At 38.8% G+C, this 25,039-nt stretch overlaps 2 protein-coding genes across 3 annotated transcripts in view; one reads left to right on the plus strand and one right to left on the minus strand.

Moving 5' to 3' along the window:
* PANK1 (pantothenate kinase 1) overlaps positions 1–2,962 on the minus strand; it is a 30,572-nt gene extending 27,610 nt beyond the window's left edge. Inside the window, exons 1-2 of one of the 2 annotated variants that reach the window (XM_084209998.1) lie at positions 2,928–2,962; positions 2,703–2,815 (exon numbers count right to left, since the gene is read on the minus strand). The gene's annotated coding sequence lies outside the window, so the exon portion shown is untranslated. Of the gene's footprint in view, positions 1–2,702; positions 2,867–2,927 lie in introns of those variants that run through there. The other variant, XM_084209999.1, reaches the window with a different exon arrangement.
* A 182-nt stretch (positions 2,963–3,144) lies between these two features.
* KIF20B (kinesin family member 20B) overlaps positions 3,145–25,039 on the plus strand; it is a 43,936-nt gene continuing 22,041 nt past the window's right edge. Inside the window, exons 1-12 of the mRNA XM_084210568.1 lie at positions 3,145–3,204; positions 16,905–17,061; positions 17,530–17,616; positions 17,742–17,858; positions 18,048–18,186; positions 18,538–18,722; positions 20,665–20,713; positions 21,365–21,559; positions 22,437–22,548; positions 23,005–23,076; positions 23,506–23,652; positions 24,092–24,254. Coding sequence (XP_084066694.1) covers positions 16,906–17,061; positions 17,530–17,616; positions 17,742–17,858; positions 18,048–18,186; positions 18,538–18,722; positions 20,665–20,713; positions 21,365–21,559; positions 22,437–22,548; positions 23,005–23,076; positions 23,506–23,652; positions 24,092–24,254 — 1,422 coding nt within the window. The 5' untranslated portion in view covers positions 3,145–3,204; position 16,905. The remainder of the gene's footprint in view (positions 3,205–16,904; positions 17,062–17,529; positions 17,617–17,741; positions 17,859–18,047; positions 18,187–18,537; positions 18,723–20,664; positions 20,714–21,364; positions 21,560–22,436; positions 22,549–23,004; positions 23,077–23,505; positions 23,653–24,091; positions 24,255–25,039) is intronic.

Below are 25,039 nucleotides of genomic sequence, written 5' to 3' on the forward strand. Positions count from 1 at the left end.
ATTTACTTTCCACTGGAGGCAGACATTTCCTAGCATGAACCTAGACAAGGAGTAGACTGAATCAGAAGACTTGACTGTTCATTGCTGGTTTGAGGAGAAACTAAATATCTGTGGACAAATGGTTTATGTAGAACTGATCCAGACTTGAAGCAAGGATAAGGCACCTTTCTGAAGTTCCTTCCAATCCTTTATTTCCAATTAAGTATTACCCTAACATTTTTTCTGTTTTGCACAATTATGCCACAGATAGAAGTGGACTAGAGCATATAAAATCTGTCAATGAAGTCATGGCATGTATTACAAGTAAAGTTTCTAACACCTTGGTGCAACTAAAGTAAATTTTTCCTCTTCCTTTTACCCTAGCTTTCTAAACAAACCCTGTTTGCCCGTTCAGTTTTCAGTTAAACTTATAAGGCAATCTAAATAGAATCTATGTGCAATATTGACAAACAAAGTCAAGGATGATTTCAGTTCTTGCACAATTAACATTTACTCCATATTCCTGTCTTTCTTCTTCAACTGAAGCAGGTGGAAGGTCCTAGTTTATATTTTAAAATATTTTTTATATATCTCACTGTAATCCAGCAATCTGGTGGGAAAAGGACTACAAACACATTGTATGCTGAACAATCCAAAATACAAATGACCTTAGATCACTGAAAAAGTCTGCTATACTGATTCACAAATTTTACACATTTGTACAGCCAACACTTCATGGATTATTCCATACCTGCCTGTGCTTCAGACAATCAGCTTTCTCCCACCTCTTTTTATTTGTTTATAAACACAAAGGGCAAGTCTATAATTCTCTAGCTCAGTCAGTTTCAGAAAACTACTGACTCCCTTGCATTTAGGATATTTTGCCATGGATCAAAAGTGCTGTGCTCCAGGCGTGAGTTTCAAAACCAATGGAACTGGAAAAACAAACAAACAAACAAACACAAACAAACAAAATACACCACCCTTTCAGGCATATTATCTTCAGGCAGCCTGACTTGAAATTTTTTAGGAACCTCGAAGGGTTATATCTCCCTCCTTCATTCCATGGGACTCCTATATCCGTGGCATAAGGCTAAGCTAAAATAAGTATCAAACAGGTAAATCTGTTATCCAAAAACAACAACAACAAAAAAATCTTACAGAGCACCAGTGGTGTTATTCTAATTCAAAGCTAACCAGCTATAAAGGTTTGGAGAGAAGTGGTAACAAGACAAATGAACATAACTTCTCAAACTACCCAGACTGTTTTATGCAATGTGAAGAATGTAAGGAAAGAGACTTCTACTACAGCTGCCTGAGGATTTATATTCAAGCAGTTGCTGGCACTCTGCCATTCCTGTTTATATTTCTATTCTAATTATTTCCATGTTTATCCTGTTTCTATACTGCAGGCCAGTTATACTAGTTCTTACTCACTTTTTCCTCTTTGAAATAAAGTGAATGCAGCAAAGCAGAATAAATTAACTATTTAGAATATTTCTCACAAAAAAAAAAAAAGAGATACTGTTGATTTGTTTTAGGTATCTTCATATATTGCACGTATCAAATAGAAAGTGCCAAGCCTAAGAATCTGGTATTTATTCTCAATTTCTCTTCAGAACTGGAAAAAATCCATTCTGTTTTGGTGTATGCAGGACCTTTGGTAGACACATCTTTTTTTCAAGTTCTTTTTCTCATAAATTGCAGGGCCAGAAGACCAACAGTCAAATATAACTACATAATGACAATATAGATGTGTAAATCAAAAGGGACAGAGCAGCTCTAAAACTGTGTAAAATTCTTATCTAGGAAGTGCAACGTCAGAGTATTTAAAATGGACATAAGGACCTCTGGAGTTATTGGTGTGACTCAGGAAAACTAAGGAAGTCTTACTTTCCAACAGCTAGCTCACATGAGAATTTTGCTTCCCCCAAACACTAATGCACCTGAGAGGGGAAACTGACTGCAGATGACAGAGGACATAAATGGCATAAACTTAGTCATATGCCTAAATCTTTGTCAGATTGAGGCCAAGAAAGATGATACTGAGACCGTCAGTTCCTTCCCTTTTCACCCACCTATTAGTACAGGCTTCTTTCAATTATGCCTTCTGTGGCACTTACAGAAAACCTGTCAGTGGTATGAAGAAAAGCCCTGCACAGAGGGGAAGCTCATCTCCCCCTCAAGGGAGAGAAACACGGAAAAAGGCACTCTGCCTAAGCTGGAACCTTCCTTTGGCAGTCTGAAGAGCCCTGAGGAGGAATGTTCTTTCTCTTTGTTGATGACAAATAGGGCATAGATAGATCTCCTAGTCCAAGTGCCAGGCCCAGCAGCCAGGCAAGGCAGCATGAATGCTACCTGGAATGCTGTCTGCACTAGGACACAAATTGTTTGGGGTGGAAGGAACCTTAACTACGATTTAGTTCCAAAGCCCCGCCACACAGAGGGATACCATTCACCAGATCAGGTTGTTCAGGGCCCCATCCAATCTGGCTTGACTGCTCCGAGGAATGGGGCACCCACAACTTGTTTGGACAACCCTTTCCAGTGTTCCAGTATCCTCTGAGTAGAGAATTTCCTCCTAACAACATCTAATGTAAATCTCTTCTCTGTCCCCCTTTGCTAATCACTATGTGCCTGTGTAATAGATGGCTTACACACCTAACAACAGCCAAACTAGGGAATAAGGGTCAGAAGGGTACATAGGTGTAGGCTGGTCTTACCATCTTGCCCATCCCTGTGGCCAGACTTTGCAGCAGTCCAAGTGGTTTCTATAGATCTCCTCTGGCAGTTCTGAGATGAGATTAGGGATTGTGGTTGCTGCCTTTCATCCCAACTGAAAAAAAAAGCAAGCTGCAGTCACAAGGCAGTGATAACCTTCCCTCTGAAGCCCTCCCTGCCAATACCTCTATGTCCAAGTAGACGATTAGAACTTAGTTCACACTTACTCTTTCCAACTTTGACTGATCCCTGGCAGTTAAAGAGCTGTTGGTACTCTCCTTTTACAGGAAACAGAAAATATAAGTGCCTTAGTTCAGACATTTCAAATAAATTTCCCCACATTAGTAGCATTTAGGGTCCTTGATTGTTTCTTACTAGTACCAGACAGTGAAGATAAAGCAGCTGTTGGAGGTGAATAATCTTTTTTTTCCCATGCCACAGTTTCTATTCTGCAGAGAACTTTTTAACAAAGAAAACAAACAAGCAACGGATTCAAACTCTTAGGTATGTAAACCACTAAAAAACTCATTTCCAGTGCACTCTCCTTTGCCCCACAAAATCTACCTTGTACCCAAGTGTTTGGCTCAGTGTACTGCTGCTTATCTTAAACTATCAAACTTAAATATACAAAATGTGATTGTAAAACATGCAAGTTCACAACCCACTGATTGAGAAATAATGTTCATCATCATAAAAAATAAATTATTGCAACAAGTGGCAGAGCACTTAGAGAAACCAATGGCCTTTGCTCCTGACTGCTCCCCCACAGGCAATTACCCTCATGTATGTATACATACTGGTTTAGCTCAGCTGAATGTCTTCACTTTGTTTTCAACTCAGCATTTTCATGTGGTCTTTCACAATGCAACCAGGAGGTAAGTGACAGTTTCAAAACAAGCCCTTTGTAAGAATGAATGGCTACCAAGTACAAAAGACTACCTCATCCTTATTCAGCACTGCCACATCTAAAGAGGAAGAGAAATTGATTCTCCTATCAACAGTCAGCTGCACAAGAGACTTTTTACTTGCATTGGTCTCTACTCCCAGAGCTTAAATGATGAAAATCCATGAAATTTCCATGGATATTAATGAAAATGAATCCCGTAACAACAGTGAATCTTACTTCCTATGCCTGTATTTGGAAGAGATAATAAAGGCATCTCTTTAAACTATTCTAGCTGCACAAACATACCTCCAATGCAGACAAAACTGGCTTACTCCTCTAACTCAGGAGGGAACACACAGTGCCCATCAAAGCCTAGAAAGGACACAGGTTTAATTTTCCTTCTTCTAAACTAACCCCAGGATGGGAATTTGTGTAAAATGGAAACACTCCACACCATCATTATTTCTCCAATAGCAAGGAAGTGTTATGTCTGAAAGAACATTTAAGCACAGGGTTTAAGTCCAAATACCACAACTCACCTGGAGCTAAAAATTTAGTAGAATATTTGCTTTCAGACAGATAAACCAAAGATGTATTTAGGCTAAAAAAACATTTAGTATATCCTTGTGAGTTTAAGTTGCAATCACAGACAATAATATACAAATGCTATTATTTTTAAAAATAGCTTTGTAATCCATGTTTGCAAAAAATGAGTCTTGTGTTGGAAGGAGCTATGCTACAAATGACCAATTTGTCCTTAAATGCTCCAACTACCTGGTTACAAAAAAAGGGAAACAACCTTATGCTAGCATTGTATGGGCTTGCTATAGTTATATCTTCTGAATATTTCTGGAACTAGTCACTTTACCTTAAAGTAAGTATGTTCTGTGCTCTGCATTTTATTATGTTCAAGAGGCCAGTTTAGAGCTTGCATGCTTTCACAAGGTCAATACAAACTATGTATACACTAAAAAAGAAAACCAGAACTACAGACTCCTGTATAGAATTATAGACTATAGAATTACAGACTTCTGGTTTTTTATTAGATATATTGTGAAAATACCCTCTACCATTCAAAGCAACTTTCAGGGTATCTCCTGCATAGAAGGCAATTTGCATTTCACTGCAGGGATCTCTGTGTCATCAAAATATTTGTTTCCTAGTAATAAAACATATCTAATACAAACACATGCTTGGTCTAATGGGAATTTAAGACTCAAAGATACCATATGGGTAATCAAAACAAGTTCTTTGGATCAATTATTAACATGAAAGTGTCTAAGAAACATATGCCAAGTACCATGGAGCACAAAAGATTTTCTATCTCCTAACATACGGCGTAACACTCTGGGACGTTACTTTGAAACTCGCTCACAATAAATGTGTGCAATCAGTGTGCTGATTATACACATTTATTCTTCTTTTCAACCCAAAAGGGTAAATCAGACTCCTTGATCTCATGAACACTGCTAACCAAAGTTTTTGCATTTAACCTTCATTTTGACATGGATGTCAGATAAAGAAGCTACCGTTCCATTTGGTGCCAGTGATCTCACACATGGAATGAGAAAACAAAAGCCTTGTGTATCTCCTGTTAAACAGGAGACAAAGATACTTTTTCTTCAATTTACTAAACCTTTGTATATCCACTGAAAACAGAACTGATACAGCAAAGACATCTACCTCATCCTTTTTTCCTGACTGCTCTAAAAGTAGTAAGCACCAACTGATTTACTTTTTCTTCATTTATAAAATTTAATTAATATATCAGAGGGGAAATGTATCTTATCTTCATTCCATTTCCTCTTAGAAGGAAAGGGGGAACCAAACCAAAAACCAAAACCAAAACCAAAGCAAACAAAAAAAAACCAAACAAACAACAACAACAACAAAAAACCAGATTGAGAACAAGACAAGAACAAGCAGACCAAACAGACAAGCAGATCAGGAAGGAAGGTGCACATACCACAACAGATAAAGGTATAAGAAAAGTACTGACACAGTGCTTATGAGGCATCAGTGGTCATGGACTGCACATAACATAATGCCCACAAATATGACATTAATCTTCATTCATAGGCACAACTGCAATTTGATACAAGCTGAAATCAATGCGTGATCTAAAATTCTAAACAAAAAATAAAGTTGTCTGATTTATGACCTCCTAATCATCAACAATTTTCAGACCTTAGATACTCCCAGAACATATAGAGACATACACAAAGTCATTTTTAGAACATTCATTCTCATATTTTGAAGCACATGCAAAAAGCACCAGTGATGGACTCATCATGAGTATTTTCATAGGAATGGCAAATACAAACAATTAATGAAAACATTAAGAAAAAAACCCTGTCTTTCCTGCAGAGAGAAATCAGGCTGGAACCCTAATTTCAGTGAACTAGAAAGTCTGTGATTAAAAACAAAATCCCCAAAGTCACCCCCCCCAATCACCAACCAAGTTAAGATTTGATTATAAGCAGATTGACTTCAGTCACAGCATAGACTGACATAAGGAAAAAAGGAAGAAGACAAAACATAGTTCTGAATTTAAATAATTTTCACCTACATGGTGCTCTGTGCACACAGATCTTCAAACCCTTTACAAACTGTGAATAACTGCTCTTCTCACCTTCCATTTAAAGAAAAAAAAAAAGCAACAGTGCTAAAATAAAAAGTAGCAAGAGAGCTGAGAAAGAACTTGCAGACAGGTCTCACTTCCAGAATGAAAGCTATATTTGGATCAGTTTGACCCAAACCAGAAATTTAAATGTCCATGCCCGCAACTGAAAAATTTAGTAGCAGAATTCCAGAGTCATTCTCAGATTTTTAACTCATTTGCCTTGGCAGGGTCAGTGCTGAAATGGAAATCTGAAAGACTTCTATTTGAAAAACATCAGAATATCTTATTTTTCTTTAAAAAAAAAATTAGAAAACAGCCTCAGTTCCCCAGAAGCTGAATTCTCAGGAAAACTGGCTAGCAGTGCATTAGGCAGGCTGATTAGCAGTCAAACTTACATTTCATCAGGCAGAGAACATGCTGTGTTCCATTTGGCATGGCAGTGCCCTGGAAATACTCCCCCTTCATGCTGCTTATTGGAAACAGGATCCATTTAAGTTTAAATACCAAACAAACAAACCCCCTTGCTTGCAATTTCAGCAAATTAATTCATCAGTATTAGCTTCCTTTGTTGAAGTTCCTTGAGCATATTAGAAATACACGTCTTCACTTCACTGATATTTCTCTTTCTGCTTGAGAATTGAATGAAAAGCTGCCTATTTATCTTTACATGTACATAAACCCAAGTTATGTCATCTGGCCATTTACCAGCGTGATCAAAGTTCCAGGCACACAGGTAATTGACCTCAAAGCACGGTGTTTGAAGTCCCTGTTTGACATGATTTGTGTTACTCTCTGCGTCAGTAATTATTTCATCTGTTGTCCACTGTATGTATAACCAAACAAGAGAAAGAGAATGCAAACTACTATTCAGTGCAGCCTGCTTAAGACATTCTCCTGTCTCACCACAGGAATCATTTCAACTATTTTAAAAAATAGCCTACTTTCTGAGAATAAGGCTGTATAGATATCTGCAATAATTATGATTAATTTCTAATGTTACTATAAGCTTAAATTCTCAATTAAAAAATCGTAGTTGAGAAACATGAACTTTTCTCTAAAATATGCCTGACTTTCCTTTTCATTGCTTCAGCTGAAAATCATTCAGAACTATTAAAACAAAATTGTTTTCTATTTTTGCTGCATGATGAACTCCCACCATAGAGGTAACATGTGACTTCTTTAGACTGTATGTACACCCAAATGAAACTGGGCTCCCAGGAAACAGTAGCACTGAACTTCAATGTGAGTCACTAATACAGAGGAAGAACAAAGGGAATCCACGGTGGGGAAAGGGAAAGACGAGCAACAGACTTGCCTATTCAGAGGCCAGAAATCCCAAGTTTATAGTCTGGGTTCTCTTCCCATCAGAGGCAGGCATTGGCATTAGTTGTGGTTTCATCAGATCAAACCTGCACTGTGCTAGTACTTTACAGAGTGCAGCCAAGGAGGAGCAGGGAGGGCATGGAAAGAAAAAGAAACAAAACAGAGAGAGAATTATGGCTAACAGGCTGGTACTGTATTCATCCCAAGCAAATATGGCATGAATCTTCCCATCATCTCCAGATCAACATCCTCAAAAATATTCATCAAACGATTTATTAAGAATCTGAAGTGAAAAGTTTAATCAAAGAAATGCTCCTGTGGTGAGGCTTTACCCATTCCTGGATGGAAAGAAATACATACCAGATTAGATTTTCCTTGTCCAAATACACTCCTGAGATTCTTGGTGTCCATGGCTGCTTCAGACACCCAGAAGCTAGCTACACATCCTACCTCAAAAGGAAAAAAAAACACATCAGATTGAAGAAATCTGCATGCAGAATACACCCTCAACCAGCACTATGGCATAACTTGCAGGATATAGCTACATTTTATATACCCAAAATCACGCCTCCTGTTTTGTTGTAACAGCAATAGCCATAAAACTACTGCATCTATTTCTGAGTCACTTCTCTTAGATAATTAGTTTGCCAAGAGCATGAGTCACCAAGTTAGAAATTAGTTAGAATATGACTCATTTTTAATTTTATACTAATATTATCCTTAAAAATAAAAAGGACTCCTCTCTTCCCCCCAAATTTTTAAATGTTTTGGTTCTTTTTCTAATGCCCAAATGTGCTTTACATAGAATACCTGGATCAAATGCTGAAATAATTATCTCATTTTTATAATACCTTTCACCCAGAAGGATCTAACATTTTTAAATGTATGTGTGCTCTTCAGTGGTCCACATAGACAATGAAGTGAGGCAGTATGACAGTACTTGGCAACACTGTACAAAGCACCTGACTGAAACTGAAGTCAGATCCTACAATTTGTTTAAACAAGACAGGAAAATTCAGATGCACAAAACTGAATTAGCTACAATGTAATTTCACCATTTACCTCTCAATTTTAGCAAAACAGGGTTTATTCTGAGTACTGATGGTCAGATCAGCCTGTACTTAGTACCACTCAACCTTTCAGTTTCTTCAGATTTTAGCTGTGAGTAAAGTTTCAGTAAGGTAGCCTGACCCATTTCAAAACTCTGCTTATCCTTGGCTGCAGCATGTTGTGACAACATCAGGCAGGGCAGCATCAAATTGAGAACAAGATGTTAAACTACCTTTGGGAATACTCTCTAACTCTGCAAGTCTGGATATGCTCAAAGGCTGCAATCCAGGCAGGCACCTGCATATTCAAGTCCTTGCTGAAGAACTGCCAAACATGCAACTTTACAAACAGTTTAGCCTTGCCAAGACTGCCTAACACAAGAGAAGCAGCTCTGCCCTCCTGTCCCACCAGCATTTCTGCCTGCTCTTCTGCTGCCCCAGCATCTGTTTGGCCACACAGAGGTACTGGCTGCTTTGGCTAAAAATAATGGCATAAGAAAGTGTCCAAAAAAAAGTTAACTGCTCATTAATCCACCTTTTGAGAAGAACTGAGACTTCATGAGTTTTCATTGCCTTTCATCTGCTGGTCCACTTTGAGTGAAGAAGACTGTGTTTCTCTGCAAGGAGCACTGTAGTCCAGTTGCATGGTACAAATGCAGGCTCTTCTATTCAGGATTGTGATTTTGTTCTATGCAGAGCAGATGTCTAGCATGCATTATTCTCTGCCTTCTGTTTGTTTTTCTTCCAGGATGGCCAATGTCCAGCTGGTAATACAGTAAAATGTAAGCCCTGGCCATTTGCTATTCTCAAAGAATCATTATTTTTCAGTCCTTTAAAGGTATGTCACTGGTTAAGAAATTGGTTTTCTCTATGTTCATTCCTTGCCCTTTTATCATGCTGTAGGATAACCATGTTCCCCAAAACTAGACATCAATTTTGATATCTAAGCTAAGAGGCTAGTGAAGAAAGCAAGGCTCCTCCAAAGGGTAATTTGGGTTACAATTACATAGCTTAGCTGTACCATGTAGTTCAAGTGCACTTCCAGAACAAGAATTTAACACAGGCCTGAATCCATTCTGAGCACAGGCTGTACAGGAAGGCCAAGTTAAAACATCTGAAGGTCAGTGGTGTGACTTTCCCACTCCAATCACATCTTCACGTGAGTTAGAGCAGAAGTCCTGAGTGCCCAAAGCCAGGGTGACATTCCAAAGAAAGGTATATAATGTCAGGGAATGGCACTAATTCCTGAGATCAAGACAGATGGTTGACATTTGGCAAGAAGAAAAGAAACTGTCTTTCTCTGGGTGTCAGAGCCAGCAAGATGAGTAATACTACACTATAACATTGCCTGCTCCTTGGATTTAGCCCATGTTATTTGAGCAGCAAACTTCTTGCTCTTGATCCGCTTCTTTTAGAGGCACCTTGTATTTCTGAGATACAGAAATTGTCCAGTCCTCTGGCTTCTACAGAGAACTTACAGATGTTTGTACATTCCTTTACTGGAATTCTCAGCTTCTTCACCTAAAAGCTATATATCTGATATATATTTAGTGGTACCTTGACCAGTTTTCCTATTCAGAATTGCATTACTCTAGATAAGTACTGAATTCATGTTCCAATTTATTTATCTTGTTAAGCTTTTAGTAAGATGATAAGAGTAGCAATTCAGAATGTAATTTTTAACAGAATGTCTTTGGTAAAGTTTTCTGGGGCTGTTCTGAAGGTTCTGGGACCATTAGACAGCTATTTAGAGCCTGCATCTTACACAGCACTACAAAAAAAAAAAAAAAGCCTCTAGCAATATTCTTCAAAAAGTAATATGAAGGATTAAAGCTTGAATTTCTTACACCATGAAGAATTTCCACAAGCAGCTTGGAACTGAAGTAAAATTTTTGAAACCTCAATTGAAATAAAACTCAAACATATGTTTTCATTTTAGGGAAAGCCAACCCAGAGATTTTACCTTCAAATTATAGTTACCCTTGTTGGTATTTATACAGCTCAGCAAATGATTGAAAAAGAATCAATAACACATGGGGAGAAATAAAGTTTTATTAATAAGATTTGGAATGCACCTCCAGCCCTTAACCTGGAGCTAGCACACTGTCTGCAAATAAAATAGTTAACATAATGTATACAAAAAAAGTGGCAACATACCTGGGCTCAGACCTGGAAAGTAAAAAATACATTAAGCAAATCTTTGCAAAACTTAGGCACAGCTCTAGAAATAAAAAACAAAAACAAAACAAAAAACAAACAAAAAAGCAGGAGGTTATTTCAAGAAACCAAAGAAAAGTTGGATGCACACATCAAATAACCTTCATGAAATATAAGGAACATACATTAAAAAAAACTTCCTGAATTAGCCAGTGTTTCTGGACTGTATCATCTGTATCAACAATACCACTCAACTTTTATGACAAAAGGTTATAAGAACTTGAAATTCACAGGAAAACTAAGATGCAAGATCCAGACTATGGGAAAAAAGTGCCAAAGTTCATCCTGATTTACTCTAAGTACAATATTAAATTTATTATTCCACCTGTAGAGCCGTTTCTAAGAGTATGTCCTGAGGTATCAGTATAATGCTGATTAGGAGGAAAGAATATTAACCAACTATTCAATACCAGCCATCAGTCTTCCTACTCGTGGACTCCCTGTCAAGATTTCCAATGATGTGATTACCAGTAACTCAAAAATGCCTTGCTTACAGGATTCAGCATAATCACAACCCAACTAGCTGGGCTGGTGCTCATTTACTGGGGCACAACAAATGCCCCACAGACTTTTCCATTTAGCTATGGAAAAGCCATTTATGCACACTTGTTCCTAAAAATCACACAGCACACAATTTAAGAGTAGTCATCTTTTCTCATAAAAATACACAGAATTTCACAGAAAAAAATTTTTGACAGTATATTTCATTCATTCTATTCTTATTTACTATGCTATTACATATTATTATATTAGAAATAGTTTTACTGTTGAATGCACATATCTTAAACCCCTAAAAACTAACAACACCATTTCACCACATGACTATTAGAAAAAACAGCTGATACATTTACAGGACAAATACCTGTGTCACAATGTGAAAACAGTTCTTACCATTTATGAGAGGTAGAAGGTTCTGATTTCAAAATGCAAGATCTGACCTTTAAAGCAGAGATTATTTGCATTAAAGCATTACAGAGAATAACAGAAAGTTTTTTGCTTAATTACAAGATTTAAAGGTTGGTTACAGCTGAAATGATCTCTTTGGCTCATCAGAGAATTATGCAATAATTCAAAGAGGGACGGAAGGAATTCCAGAAGGTGGGGGGGAGAAACAGGAGGACACAGCAAAGCTTTTCTTGTCTCAACTGCACTCTTTCCAAAGACAAAGTCTTGAATTATGCAAAGTGAATGAAATACATCTCAGAAAACATATTTCAAATCTCCTCCTATCTAAGACAACACAGCTCTTGCTGAAGGAGTAATAGTTTGCCATGCACAGATTTTCATGTGAAGCTTTGAAGATTTAAGAATGTTATGTTGAGCACATGTAGGACATTTTCATTACATAAAACACCAGCATGAGAACAGATGGCCTCTCTCCATCTGTGAGAAGCACAAGCATGGCAGGGTCCAGAGGACAAGCATTAAGGCCTAAGTCCAGCAGCAGGTGTTCCAGGTGCCTTCAGCTGCCCATCAGTGAACCTTCCTTCCCTTCCAGGATCCTGACTGGCTCTCTCATGTTTGAATATGCCCCTGAAGGCCCATTTTTGCAGTGAGCCTATGATTCATTTTCCAGACAGTATTTTACATTCCTAGAGCACCTCAAAGGAATAGCCTCATAACCATCTGTGAGCTCTTTCCAGAGGGTTTCCTCCTACCCCACCTGACACCCCACAATTACTCAGTTATAACATTGGCTATAAAACAGCAGCAGTACTTGCAGACTGAAGACAGAAAGCTCCTGCCTCCCCAGAGAGGGGGGCCTGATGCCTCAGCCAACTGCTCTTCTCAGTCCAGCACCAGAGATCTCTGTCCCAATGCCACCTGTCCCCCAGGGCAAAGCCTTCCATGAGACTGAAGAAGTAGCTCATTGCTTAAAATAGATGATGAAGGGAAACATACCTACATTGCTAAAGAAAAAAATATGAATCAACAGCCTGCAATATTATGAGTCCATAAAATCAGCTGTATGTGCATTAGAAGCCTGAAGGCAACTGATGAGAGTGGGGCAATGAGGGTACAGGATCAAATGAAAGTGTGAAATGCATCCACCAGACTGTGCCAGTAACAGGATAATTGACATGTACTGCTCTGAAAGATAGGAATTCAAAAGGGCTGGCAGACTACCAGGAGGATTACACAGCGCACCACTTCCCTCCAAGGTATCTCTGTGACAAGGAACAGGAGTGCTCTTGCCAGTCAGCTCCAAATGACCCCTGCAGAAGGACCTGGCTTGCACCCAGGATGAGAGGCAGCGCTGCCAGGGCATGGGGAACCACAGCAAAACCAAGAGTGAGGAGAGAAAACTCAAGCACTTGGTAATTCCCTGCAGAAGGTGAGTTGAGTACAAAGAAACTGAAGCCACCTCTGGTTTGGCTGCTACTCAGATGTGCTGAAGGATGCTGGGGAGTGCTGACTGTGTCTCTAATTACTTCTGACAGCAATGGAAAAGCAAGCTGAGATGTGCTGTCTCATAGGGCATCATCTCACTTTCATGAGTAGACTACCCACAACTTTTGAATCCTGTCTCAAATACAAGGAACATAAGTTTCTAACAAGTCCTTAATAAAAATCTTCTTTCCTCTCGTAAGTGCCAAACATGCTACACAAGTTGTAAAGAATTTGAAAAGAAACATAATCAAATTTCAGGGGTGAATGAGTTACTGAATGCTGTTTTAGCAGCAGATATTTTTGTTGCAACTGGTGTTCTTGCACAAACCATTTTAAGAAAAATAGTTTGGTAGAAAGCCATAAAGCTTATTTACATAGATGGAGTTTCACCATCTCCCACTCCAAAGCAGGCTGGATTGGTTATGCTGACCTAATGTTTTCTTTACCATGGCTTGTGTGAGGCTGGGAACACATGTCAGGTTGTGGTTTAGTTTGCCCTTTCAGTATCCTGACAGGAGTCCTTTCAGATTCTAGTTTAACTTATGCAGCACATCAAGTATCATAAAAACAGTTTCAGAAATCCAAAATTCAAACAAAATCAACATATTGCCTGTACAAGGAGCTTTGTGATGCCCCGACTCAGGAAGAACAATGTTCTGCAGGTCATAGACCCAACATTTTTAGGAATATGCAAAATATCCCCAGATACTTAGTTTTTCTTTCCAACAAGTAGCGTACAGCAACTTTCATGTTTTCTCCCAGGAGCTAATTTTTTCCCTTATTTTCAGAGGCATTCTTAGTCCTCTCCCAGTATGAATAAGGTGTTTTGGCATTAAGTTCAGTAGTTTGTATTCTACTTAAGACAGAAACCAACATTATTTTTAAAATGTTACCCAGACTTTTACAGTATGATTTCAAGAGCTTTTCAGTTTTGCTAGCAAACAATTTCAAATTCAACATTGCATCATTTTCTGCTGTTAAAACAAACTGACTCTTACAATTTGGCCTACAACTGAACTGAAATCCTTTAGTATACCTCTTTTACTGATATGACACAGCCTCTGTTTAAAGAAAGATAGGATTTAATGTTAAAGACAACCTCATGAAAGCAGCTGATACAAAATCTGTGCGGAATTACTCCTTTACAGAATTGCGTGATTTTGCTAGCAGTCTTTTCTTCAAATGAAAAACAAACATTTGATTTTGGCAGATCCTGACTACTTTCAAGTTACTTGTCCTTTTATTTCAATTCAAAACTGGCAGACATTTCTTATTAAAGTTCAAAGAATTTCTGTCTGATTCTAAAGAGAAACTCATGCTGATTTTTGTTACCAAATTCTGTACATTTCCATACCCTGACATTCCAGAAACCGCTGATCTCATTTGCATTACAACATTGTTTAGAAAACAAAGCCAAAGAATTTCTCTCATGGCTGATTAAGAAATTAAATGCCCATCATGCAAACCTGGCACCCAGCAACAATTTCTGCCTGGGGAAGCTTTTAAACACAGGTACCACACACACTAAGTGTCTTGCCCAGCTGTCATTTGCCAGGACTGGAACCCAGGGCAAGGCACCAGCACATCCTGACCTTAAACCGGGAGTTTCCCAACTCAGCTGATCCTGCTCTGGTACAAGGCATCGAGCAGGTCACTGGTCTCCCTCTGCCCACCTGCAAACAATGATTATCCCGTTTGCAAGCAGCCAGCACAAGGCTGGGATCACCGAGAGCTCCCGCAAGCTCCAACTTACACTCGTCCTTCTGCCGCACCTGAGACAGGCCGAGGCCGGGCGCCGCAGGCAGGTGAGAGCAGGCCCGGCGGGGCCAGGGCGCCTTCCCGCGGCAGCCGAGGTCCCGCTGTCGCTGCGGGGCCGGGCGCTGGCGGCCCCGTGTGGCCGCGGCCTCCGCACAGCCGTCCCGGGCGCCGCGACCCAGCGGGGCGCGGCCGCCGCCCGGGGGCAAACCGGGACAGGCGGCCCCGCCCCTCCGGGACTACACTTCCCATCGAGCCCTGCGCCGCGGCGTCCTCCCAGGAGGCCGCGCGGCGCCGTGCGCTGCCATTGGTCGGATTCGAAAAGAAGCCGCGGCCGGAGCGGAGCGTGAGCCCAGCAGCGGCCGGGGCCGGGCGGGTGAGCGGGGCCGTGGGGCCGGGGCGTGGGGCCCTCGCCGGCAGAGGGGTCGCGGTGCTTGTGGCGCGGGGGTCGTGGGGCCATGAAGCGGCGTGGGGGGGTCTCTGTAGCGGGGCCCGCTCCCCTAGCTCACCCCGCTGCCTTCCCGCTTACGCGGGAGGGGCTGTGGCGTGTGAGCAGTTTGCGGTGGGGCCTACAGGGCCTGGGTAGCTCTCCCCCAGGGCTGCGCTGCTGCCAAAATCCCCCTGGTTGTGTCCCGAGAGAACAGGCAAATAGCGCAGAGCCTGGAAGTGAAAGGTTGATACCTGCAGAGAAGAAACCTTCCTTTTGGTGGTTTTTGTTTGTTTGTTTGTTTTTGTTTGTTTGTTTGTTTTTAAGGTGTTACTGCTGTTGCTTTAGCTTTTATGTAAGCTTCCAGGCTCACTGTGTGGTTTGGAGCTCGTTATGCTTTTTGTTGTGCTGCCTGGCAGCACCACGGGCTGTGTGTGAGCTGCGGCTTTGCTGTGTGCGCCTCTGGGGATCCCCTTCTTTGAGAGGGTCCACAGCTCTAAATTCTATTGCCGCTGTTAGCAGGCTTGCAATAACACATCCCGGGACACGAGTACGTATAGTGCCTGCAGCTGGGCAGTACAGTTGTTCGCATGTAAATACCTGCAGTATTTACAGGGCTGTGTGACTCAACGTGGAATTCTGCACGTTGGGCTGGGCACCCTGTAAGGGCTTGAACCTCGCTGTTCTGACCTCTGGGCTGTGTGAACACTTACAGTTCTGGCTTTGTGTACACAGCTTAATGTTTGTCTTGTACTTCTTAAGGAAAAACATACAGGAGAGCATAATCTTGACAAATCACACTTTAAGCTTAGATTTAAAGCAATTAAAATGCCAGTCATCTAATAAGTATGTTTCCTGTAAAGGACTGATAAGAGTTTTGCGGTGTGCCTTTGTGTAACTAATGAATAAGACTTCCAGTTTGTGACAGCACAGGTATGTTTCTTTCCAACAGCAGCTTATTCACAGGTCAGTCTTTGTTCAAGCCACGATGATATTTCAGGCTGAGTTTTTGCTGGTTTTCATACAGATGCTAGGCCGGCCAAAAATAAATTCGGTTAGAAGAAACATTAGATTACAAAGTAAACATTGGCGCTAGTTTATGTATAGCTTTATCTTATTTGCAGCCTGGTGGCGTTTGTCTCACTGCTTGAAGTTGTTTCTGGCTTTTACAGCCTACATAGGAAGACTGAGCCCTTATGTGTTTTGGCACTGAAATGCAGACACCTCTCAGGTTTTATGCTGGGTGAAATTGTAATGGGTCTATGTTATTGGCAGCAAACCAACACTCTTCCTGAGAAAAAGGGTTTTGAACCAATCCTGCTTTGCCCATTTCTTTAATGAACACTACATGTTCTCCATTAGTATTTAGTAAAACAATTTATATGATTTCCTGTAACCTAGGCATGGCAATGTATGCATTTTATATATATATGTGAGTGTGTGTGTGTGTATATATATATATATATACACACACACACTATATTATATGTTATATTATCAGAGAGCACGAAATAGTTTTATTTTATCTTGCAGCATGGAACCGGTTTTGGATAATGGGAAGTTCTACAGACCATCCTATATTGTTAGCTTTGAGCCATCTCCAAGAGCAGGGCCAGTAAGTGTGGAAGATATTAAAACAGATCTCTCCTCAGAATTTTCTTTGGTTTCTTCAGGCTCGGACACAAGCCAGGTAAGAAAACTTTACTGTTTGGGTTTTTATTTTTTAAAACATAAGCTTAATCCTTTCATAGATAGGAATAGTCAGATTTTACAGAGAAGATGAAAATCTTCTTCTTGTTTTTTAATTTGAAAGAGATGCATAGGATTTAGACTAAGTTGTGTGGCAGCGCATTGATGTCATATTGGGCACATCAGCCTCTTTCACAAAAAACTGATTTGCCAGTTTATAGAATGTTTGTTTTTGTTGTTCTGAATGCAGTGTTTACATAAATGTGCTGCAAGATTAACTTACCACAGCAAGCTTCTGCAGGGGCTGAAGCATTTGTCAAAGCTGATCTAGTGAAGTAGTTTTGATTCCCATGTTATCAAATAAGTCTGTTCAAAACAGCCTGATTCAATAAAACTGGTTTCATGTGGTAATTATCAAATTTCTAACTGGTTTTTAACTGGGTTTTTTTTTTTTGTGTTTTCTTTTAAGAGGAGCAGTTTGGAGTCTAAGGGACACATACAAGTTTGCCTGCGTATCAGGCCATTTACATCATTGGAAAGAGAAAATGGATCACAGGTGTGACATTTATTTAGTTTAAAAATACTTAAAATTTGTTTTGTGGGGGTTTTTTGTTTGTTTTTCCTGTAAGCTGAGCGCTTTATAGTCTTTTCATGCCTGTATTGCCTGTTTCCTTTTAATAGGACTGTGTTTCACTTGAAGACTCAACAAATATTGTACTGAAGCCCCCCCAACACTATTTGAATCGACTAAGTGAAAAAGCTTCAGGACCAATGTTACAGAAGTTCACTTTTTCACAAGTAAATAAGTTGTCTTTAAATGTTTGTAAATTCTTAGTACAGGTTGTTTTAACTTACAGTCTGCTTTGTGTTCAATAATGTATTTTTTAACTTTATAGTCTTTAAGATTATAAACTAACAAAATTTAAAAGATTCTTTAAGAATCTCTAATAATTGCTCAGAGTATAACTGTTTCTTCGTAATGCTCAGGTGTTTGGGCCTGAAACAACCCAAGAAGAATTCTTTGAAGGTACCATGAAGCAACCAGTGCAAGATTTCCTAGATGGATATAATCGTCTAGTTTTTACATATGGTGTAACAAATGCTGGGAAAACTTACACTTTCCAAGGTAAAAGTAGATATGAAAAATTGCAAATCTTTACCAAATGTCTGTTGGCCGTGGGTGGTTTTTATTTTGTTTTATTTTCCCTTAAGGCTAAGCTTATGCAAAATACTCCAGTAGCTTTTCTTTTATGTTATACCCATTACTGATATAGAGCATGAACTGTTCCTGAAAGCCAAATACTTTTCAAAACTCTCTAATGATATTTGTTACCCTGAGAATACAAAGAAAATTCCACTGCTTCATGCTGTAAGTTGTCTTCAAATTCTTTGTGTATGCCTTGAGATTTATATTCTTTCAGTCCTCATTTATCTGTACACCTTGTAATAACTGGATTTTTTTTGTATGTTCTTTCAGGGACAGAAGATGATGGTGGTATTCTGCCAAGGACTATGGATATGTTGTTTAAAAGTATTCAAGGAAAGCTGTACACAGCAATGGATCTCAAACCCTATCGGTGTAGAGATTATATAAAGCTGACTGAAAACCAAGTGAGAGAAGAAACTGCTATTAAAAATTCATTACTTCGACTAATAAAAGAGGTAGAGGAGCCATTCTTTCTATATTGATGAGTACATGCATCTTTAGATAGCTCCATGTTCTTCATTTGCAGTGGGAAGAGAATACTGGCTGTATTTAACCATGGATGTGTCTGTTTTCTGGCAGCCAGCCATTCAGATCAGCAGTAAAGTGAGCAATAGAGCTGATGACCCCTGTTCCTGGGGATTTTTGTCTTGTGGCTCGGTATTTCATGGGCATGTAAACCAAGTGCTTTTGTTTTTCCTGTACCTTGGGCACTTGATAATTTATCCTCTGGGATTGCTGGTCCATAATAAATAAGGGACTATTTCATTCAGTTATTATCTGTGAGAATGCTAGTAGGTCTGATCCTTTAAAAAACGTACTGTCTTTCAGGATACTTGGAAGAAATCAATAATTTTGTCATTCTTGCCCTTTCAGTTGGACAAATATCCTTAAAGGAAGCAAAAATCTGTTTGAAGCAGCGGAGATAAAAAGCTAGTGGACTTAACAGTTTGAATTAAAGATGGGTTTCTGCTGGGCTTTTTTCTTACAGCTCACTGTTATACACTTCAGTTTTAGAAGCTGACTGAAATTCTAAAGCTGTTAAGTCTAGTTACAGTTATGGGGAATTTTTACTTTGTATAACCATACCTTTTTCTTGATGTCTTCTAATTCTGAAATGAGTGGAGTGATGTAAAATAAAACTCAGCATATATGGGGATTTGGAACTAGAGAAGTAGGTTTTCTTTTTCTTTACAAAAAGAATTAAGCATTTCCCTTGTGGTATGCTAAGTTATAATAGCTAGTGTTGAAAGGAAAAAAGAATGTATGTATCTCTTGTCTTGGTTTTTATGCATTGGTTGACTGGGCTCCAGTGTGGAAGGTAGGTGGCAGCAAAGTTCTGCGACTTAGCTTCAGAAGCACAGGAGTAAGTTAAATCTAGCTCTTGTCAGCCTTCAGAAGGGACTTGAGAAAAACCTTGTGTGTGTTTGAATGCAACCTTCTAGTTTCTGAAACTGTTCATAAGAGCAGCACTTAAACCTACAAATTTGCTTGCAAAGTTTGCATGTGCTCTAACAGAGGTTTGTGTGGGTATTTTATATGTGTAAAACCTAATACCTAAAATTTTTATTTGAAAAATTTATTATGAAACTTACCCTTGACAGAACACTAAGTAAACCTGTACCAAACTATACCTGTTTTTTGTTTCATGTTTGTTCTCTTAAGGATGCTTATTTCAGTAGATGAAGTACCTAAAGAAATGAAATCCAATTTGCAGTTCTGTGTCTAAAAAAAAACCTAGCTAACCAAAACCAAGACTTGGAAGGGAATGTATGAAGCTCCAAAGCTCTAGCTGTTTGATTTACTTTTTTAATAGCAAAAGAAAATTGTTTTTATCTTAGTAAAACCTGGGCTTTATTTCAACTCTATCATTTATTTTGAACATGTATCAAAAGCAGTAAGTTGCTCATTTCAGTTTAAGTGAATGAGTGTTCTACATTTACCCCTTACTTCTAAGGTTTAGCCAAGTAAGCTGGAAAAATATGAAATCCAATATTAGCAAAATACCATTAGTAAAATAATTCAGAGTCCCCATGATTTACAAGGTTAAGACTAATGGTAAATCTGCAACTGGAGCCCTGAAATCATCCTCTTGAATCACCCTGTTAATGTGAGGGGTTCCTACCCCTCTTGTTTTCTGTGGCTGGAGTGTTTCCAAGTCAGCAAGCTGCAATGCTATATACTGATGTAAGGGGAGAGGCAGGGGTGTGTGTGAGGTCAGAGCAGCCCTGTCAATAGCAGTGTACAGGTGCACTAGACCTGGTGTGTAACCAGGCCAGTTGGCCCTTTCTATTGGCATATTGCACCCAAGCTCTATTCCCATCTAGTAATACAGTAGAGTGGTTAGAAAGGACTTTACTGTCAAAGTTAGTGTATTTCAAAGTTTGTTTTCTTTTGCAGGTAGACTACCAGGTTAACACAAGGGACAAAGCACCTATGGATTCTAAGGGTATGTTTTAAATAAAAGTTTTGCAGTTAAAGCTGCCAAATAAGCCTTCTTAAGGTCAAAAACTGACTTCTAGCATATACTAATAAAATGTTTTATATGCCTGTGAATTGGATAGTGAGCAAATAATCTGGGCAGAAAGCAAGGATGAAATGGTTAGAAGAGTATCTGAACAGGCATTAAATGAGCTGAAGTTCTGGCAAAGAAAAGTAGTGCCACTTATGCTGTGGATCCTAGTGGTATCCTGACAGGCTTTTAGAGTACCTCTATGTAATTACATAAGCTTAATTCTAGCATTTAAAAAACTACCTAAATACTAGGTTTACTTTAAAAAGTTAAAATAAAGTGTCTTGTCAGTTTAGTTTAGTTTGAAGATGTTGAAGAGATTTGTCTAATTCTAAGCAAGTTTTATGTGATTGATAGAATTTAAAAGTGGAAAAGGAAGCAGTAAAGTAGGTGTCTCTTGAAAATATGTAAGTTAAGCATATGAGTTCCAGATATTTAAGAAATGGGGTGGGAACTTAAATGGATTTTTTGAATGAGTTTTAGATTTTGATTGGTTTTTAGAAGATTTGTTACATCAATTTTTACTTACTAATTTTTTAATGAAACTCACTAGGTTTATATTGGTTTGTAATATTTTGTGCTTGGCAGATTTGGAAGATATCTCACAAGACTTGGAACAATCTATCACAACTGCAAGAAACTACATCAAGTTTTCTGTCTGGGTTTCATTTTTTGAGATTTACAATGAATGTTTTTATGATTTACTGATTCCTATATCAAATGACAAGAAAAGAAAAACACTACGCCTTGCTCAAGACATCAAGGGATGTTCTTTTGTAAAAGGTGAATAGAATACCCTGCAAATTGCCAAATGTTATTTGAAAAGTTGGTCTGCATGTGATGTTTAGATTAGAAAACTCAGTAATAAAATTATTACAATCTACATACATAGAAGTATCCCTGCTTTTAATACTGTTTTATCTTTTCTCTTGGCTGAAGCTGTTAAAAGCCTCTGCACTCCACTGCCTTGATATTTCTTTGAAATGGGAGAAATATTGGAAACAAATGACAGATTTTTAGGGGCTTGATTTTTTTTTTTCCATTTTTTTAAAAAAAGAGGTCAGTAGTTCTTAACAGTATTTATAATTGGCTCAAACATTTTTTAGGTTTTTGTTTCTGGGATTTTTTCAGTATTCTCTGGTAGAGAAGCAGACTTTAGACATGTGGTCATCATATTGCAGGCAAAATACTTCTAAAATTTTCAGTTAAGTTGATGGTCCTGAAGGATATCCATATGACTTCCCCTTCCTCCCTTCCCCCTCCTCAACTGTGGTGTAAATTGAAGAAGCTGTTCTTTATTTTAGGATTTAGAAGGTAGAGTTCTGCCTTGCTGAATATGACTATAGGGCTTTCTACTCATATTAAACCTTACTTTTTTGACTTGTCTGTGATAAGGCTAAGGTTGCTCACTTAATTTGAATGGAACTTATTTAACATCCTAACAGAATGATGAAATGATGTCATGTACTTGCCCTTCCTTTCCTATGAGAGGAGGCATTTTCATCTGATTTGTCATCACACATCTTCTGTCTGAAGCAGATGCAGTAAAATGTTTCTATGCCTCAAGTAAATGTAGTGTCCTTGCTGTGCATGCATTATCCCCATAATACTTATTTTGGTAATGTTATCTAAAAATTTATCATATTTGTTCTTCCTGAAGATCTGCAGTGGGTTCAGATTTCTGACTCTAAAGAAGCTTTTAGACTTCTAAAACTGGGGTTGAAACACCAGAGTATTGCAAGCACGAAACTAAATAATTGCTCCAGCAGAAGGTAAGAAACATTTTGAATAGCACTGGGCATAGGATGATGGGTGGGAGGAAGGAGAAACTAAAACGTGGCTTATGGTTTCTAGGAAAGGAAGAGGCTTTAACAAGGTCTGGATTTCTAGGTTCAGGTTTGGTGTCCTTTAGCAGTGTGTGGCACAATGGCTTAAGCCAGAGGGATTCAATTCTTCAGTAGGGTGAACGTGTACTAAAGCTCACACTATTTTATCAAATACGATACTATATCAAATACTAAACTATAAAGCACTTATCTTAAGTATCTGAGGAAAAGTCAAAATACATGCTGCATAAACATCTCTTTAAAAGTTTGTATCTGATTGTGTATGCTTAGATGTATTGACAGATCAAACGACATTTTGAACAAATGTTGTGGAAGCTAAAAATGCTTTGAAAGTATTGATTACTTTATTACTTCTCTGCTGATTTCAATTTCTCCTTTTAGTCACAGCATATTCACAGTTAAACTACTGAAAATTGAAGATTCAGGAATACCGAAGGTGACCCGAGTCAATGAGTGAGTTCAGTCTGTCTCTCGTGATGCAGTTGTCAATTACCTTCCATGTTGGTGTCTTGGTACTGCACCCAGTGCTCTCTGGCAGAGACTCCTGCATGTATGGTGGCTCCCCACTGCCACCCTCATGCAGTACTTGGCCCTCTCCCTCAAGCCATCAGGTGTCACTGCTGTTGTCTTATCACCTCTGCTCAGCACAAGGTTCTGCCAAACTTCTTTATGCCTGAATTTGTGCAAGTCTCCAGAAGGAAGAGGATGAAGAGATGGTGGGTGGGGTGGAATAGGAAGCATGTTGGGCAAATATTTAGCAGAAAAGAGTGGGAAATTTTTTTAGTAAACTTGAGAAGGATGAGGAAAAGTGATCATTTTTAAAAGTGACTCATTAGTGCATCTTTAAGGTAAATACAGTGAATTTTCCTTGTCTGCTTTCAGATTGTCATTGTGTGATCTTGCTGGTTCTGAAAGATATACCAAGACCCGCAATGAGGGTGACAGATTGAAGGAGAGTGGAAATATAAATACCTCTCTCCTGACTCTGGGCAAGTGTATTAATGCACTCAAGAACTGTCAGCAGTCAAAGTAAGTCCTTTCATGAATTGCCAACTGGTTGTTTTTTAGGTGTTGCCTACAATGTTTAAAAGCTATTGTTTAAAATATACAATAGTAACACTTAAATTTCTGGTAGGAAAAATGTATAGATTTCTGAGGCCTATACTGTAGTCCTGTTGATGTATAAAAGTTATCTTTAAACTTGCCTTGTTTTGCTTTTTAATTAAATCACTTAAGTTATAACATTATTTAAACATGCTATCATAGATGTTAGTGATTTTACTTACTTGTTCTGAGCTTAGCTCATCAAGCAAACTTTGGAATAAATATAAATTTAAAATTTGTATTTAAAGCACCTTTGTCCTAGTGCCATAGTAAGTGTGAAACTTTCAAGTCTTCAGACTGGATAGTTCTTACACTGACTGGAATTCCCTCAATTTTTGATCACCTGTTCTTTTGTCTTTTAAAGATTGCAGCAGCACATACCCTTTCGGGAAAGTAAGTTAACTCATTTCCTTCAAGGATTTTTCAGTGGAAAGGGGAAGGTGTACATGATAGTAAACATCAGCAAATGTGCATCAGCATACGAGGAAACACTCAATGTGCTGAAGTTTTCAGCCATTGCACAAAAAGTAAGTGTGTTGTAGTCTATCTTGTTGATCAGTAACTTTGCTCTCCCTTTTAGGAATATAAATTTAGTTATTAGATTTGTCTTGTACTATAGTCATTTCTAATTACACTGGATTGAGCCTTATCTCCTACAGCTTTTAAAAAGACTTTATTGGGACTTTTTTTTCCCTTTGGAGTGTGGGGGTGGAAGCATCTACTAAAAATTTGTAATTCCTATGAAACACCAGCCTAATAAGAAACTTATTTGGAAGAATTTTCCTGAGATCTGGGTAAATTTCTCCCGCAGATGCAACATGCTCTCACTTCTATCTACTACTCTCTGTACTACTACTATCATGGAGTATTGCTCATCTGAAGTACTCATAAAATAGACTGAGTACCAAAGAGTGTGGAAGGTCAACTTTATGTTCACAGAGGCTTCAGTGGGAAGGTGGAAGCAGGGTCAGTAGGAATAAGTGCAGTGATGTAATTTTGGCAAAGTTGGAAAGTAAGTGTGTAGGATCAGTGCTGTAGCTTTAATGGAAGCCATGGAAAAGTTTTGTTGACAGTTAAGTCCATGCCTTTGGAGTTTGGGCAGGTTAAGTACAATACCAGACGGAGCAGACTGCAGTGGTTATAGAGCTGTGAAAGAAATAGATTTTGTGGGATTGTGTTTGTGTAATGCAACTGGAAACTCAAAGTACAGGAAATGGACAACCTGTTGCTGCCTCTTGTAGGTTATCCAGTTAGTGAGACTCGGTGTTCCTGGGATCCAAAGAAGGGTTAGGCTATAATGTGACAGCTTTGT

The sequence above is a fragment of the Fringilla coelebs genome, assembly GCF_963513975.1.
Source record: "Fringilla coelebs genome assembly, chromosome: 8".
Lineage (NCBI taxonomy): Eukaryota > Metazoa > Chordata > Aves > Passeriformes > Fringillidae > Fringilla > Fringilla coelebs.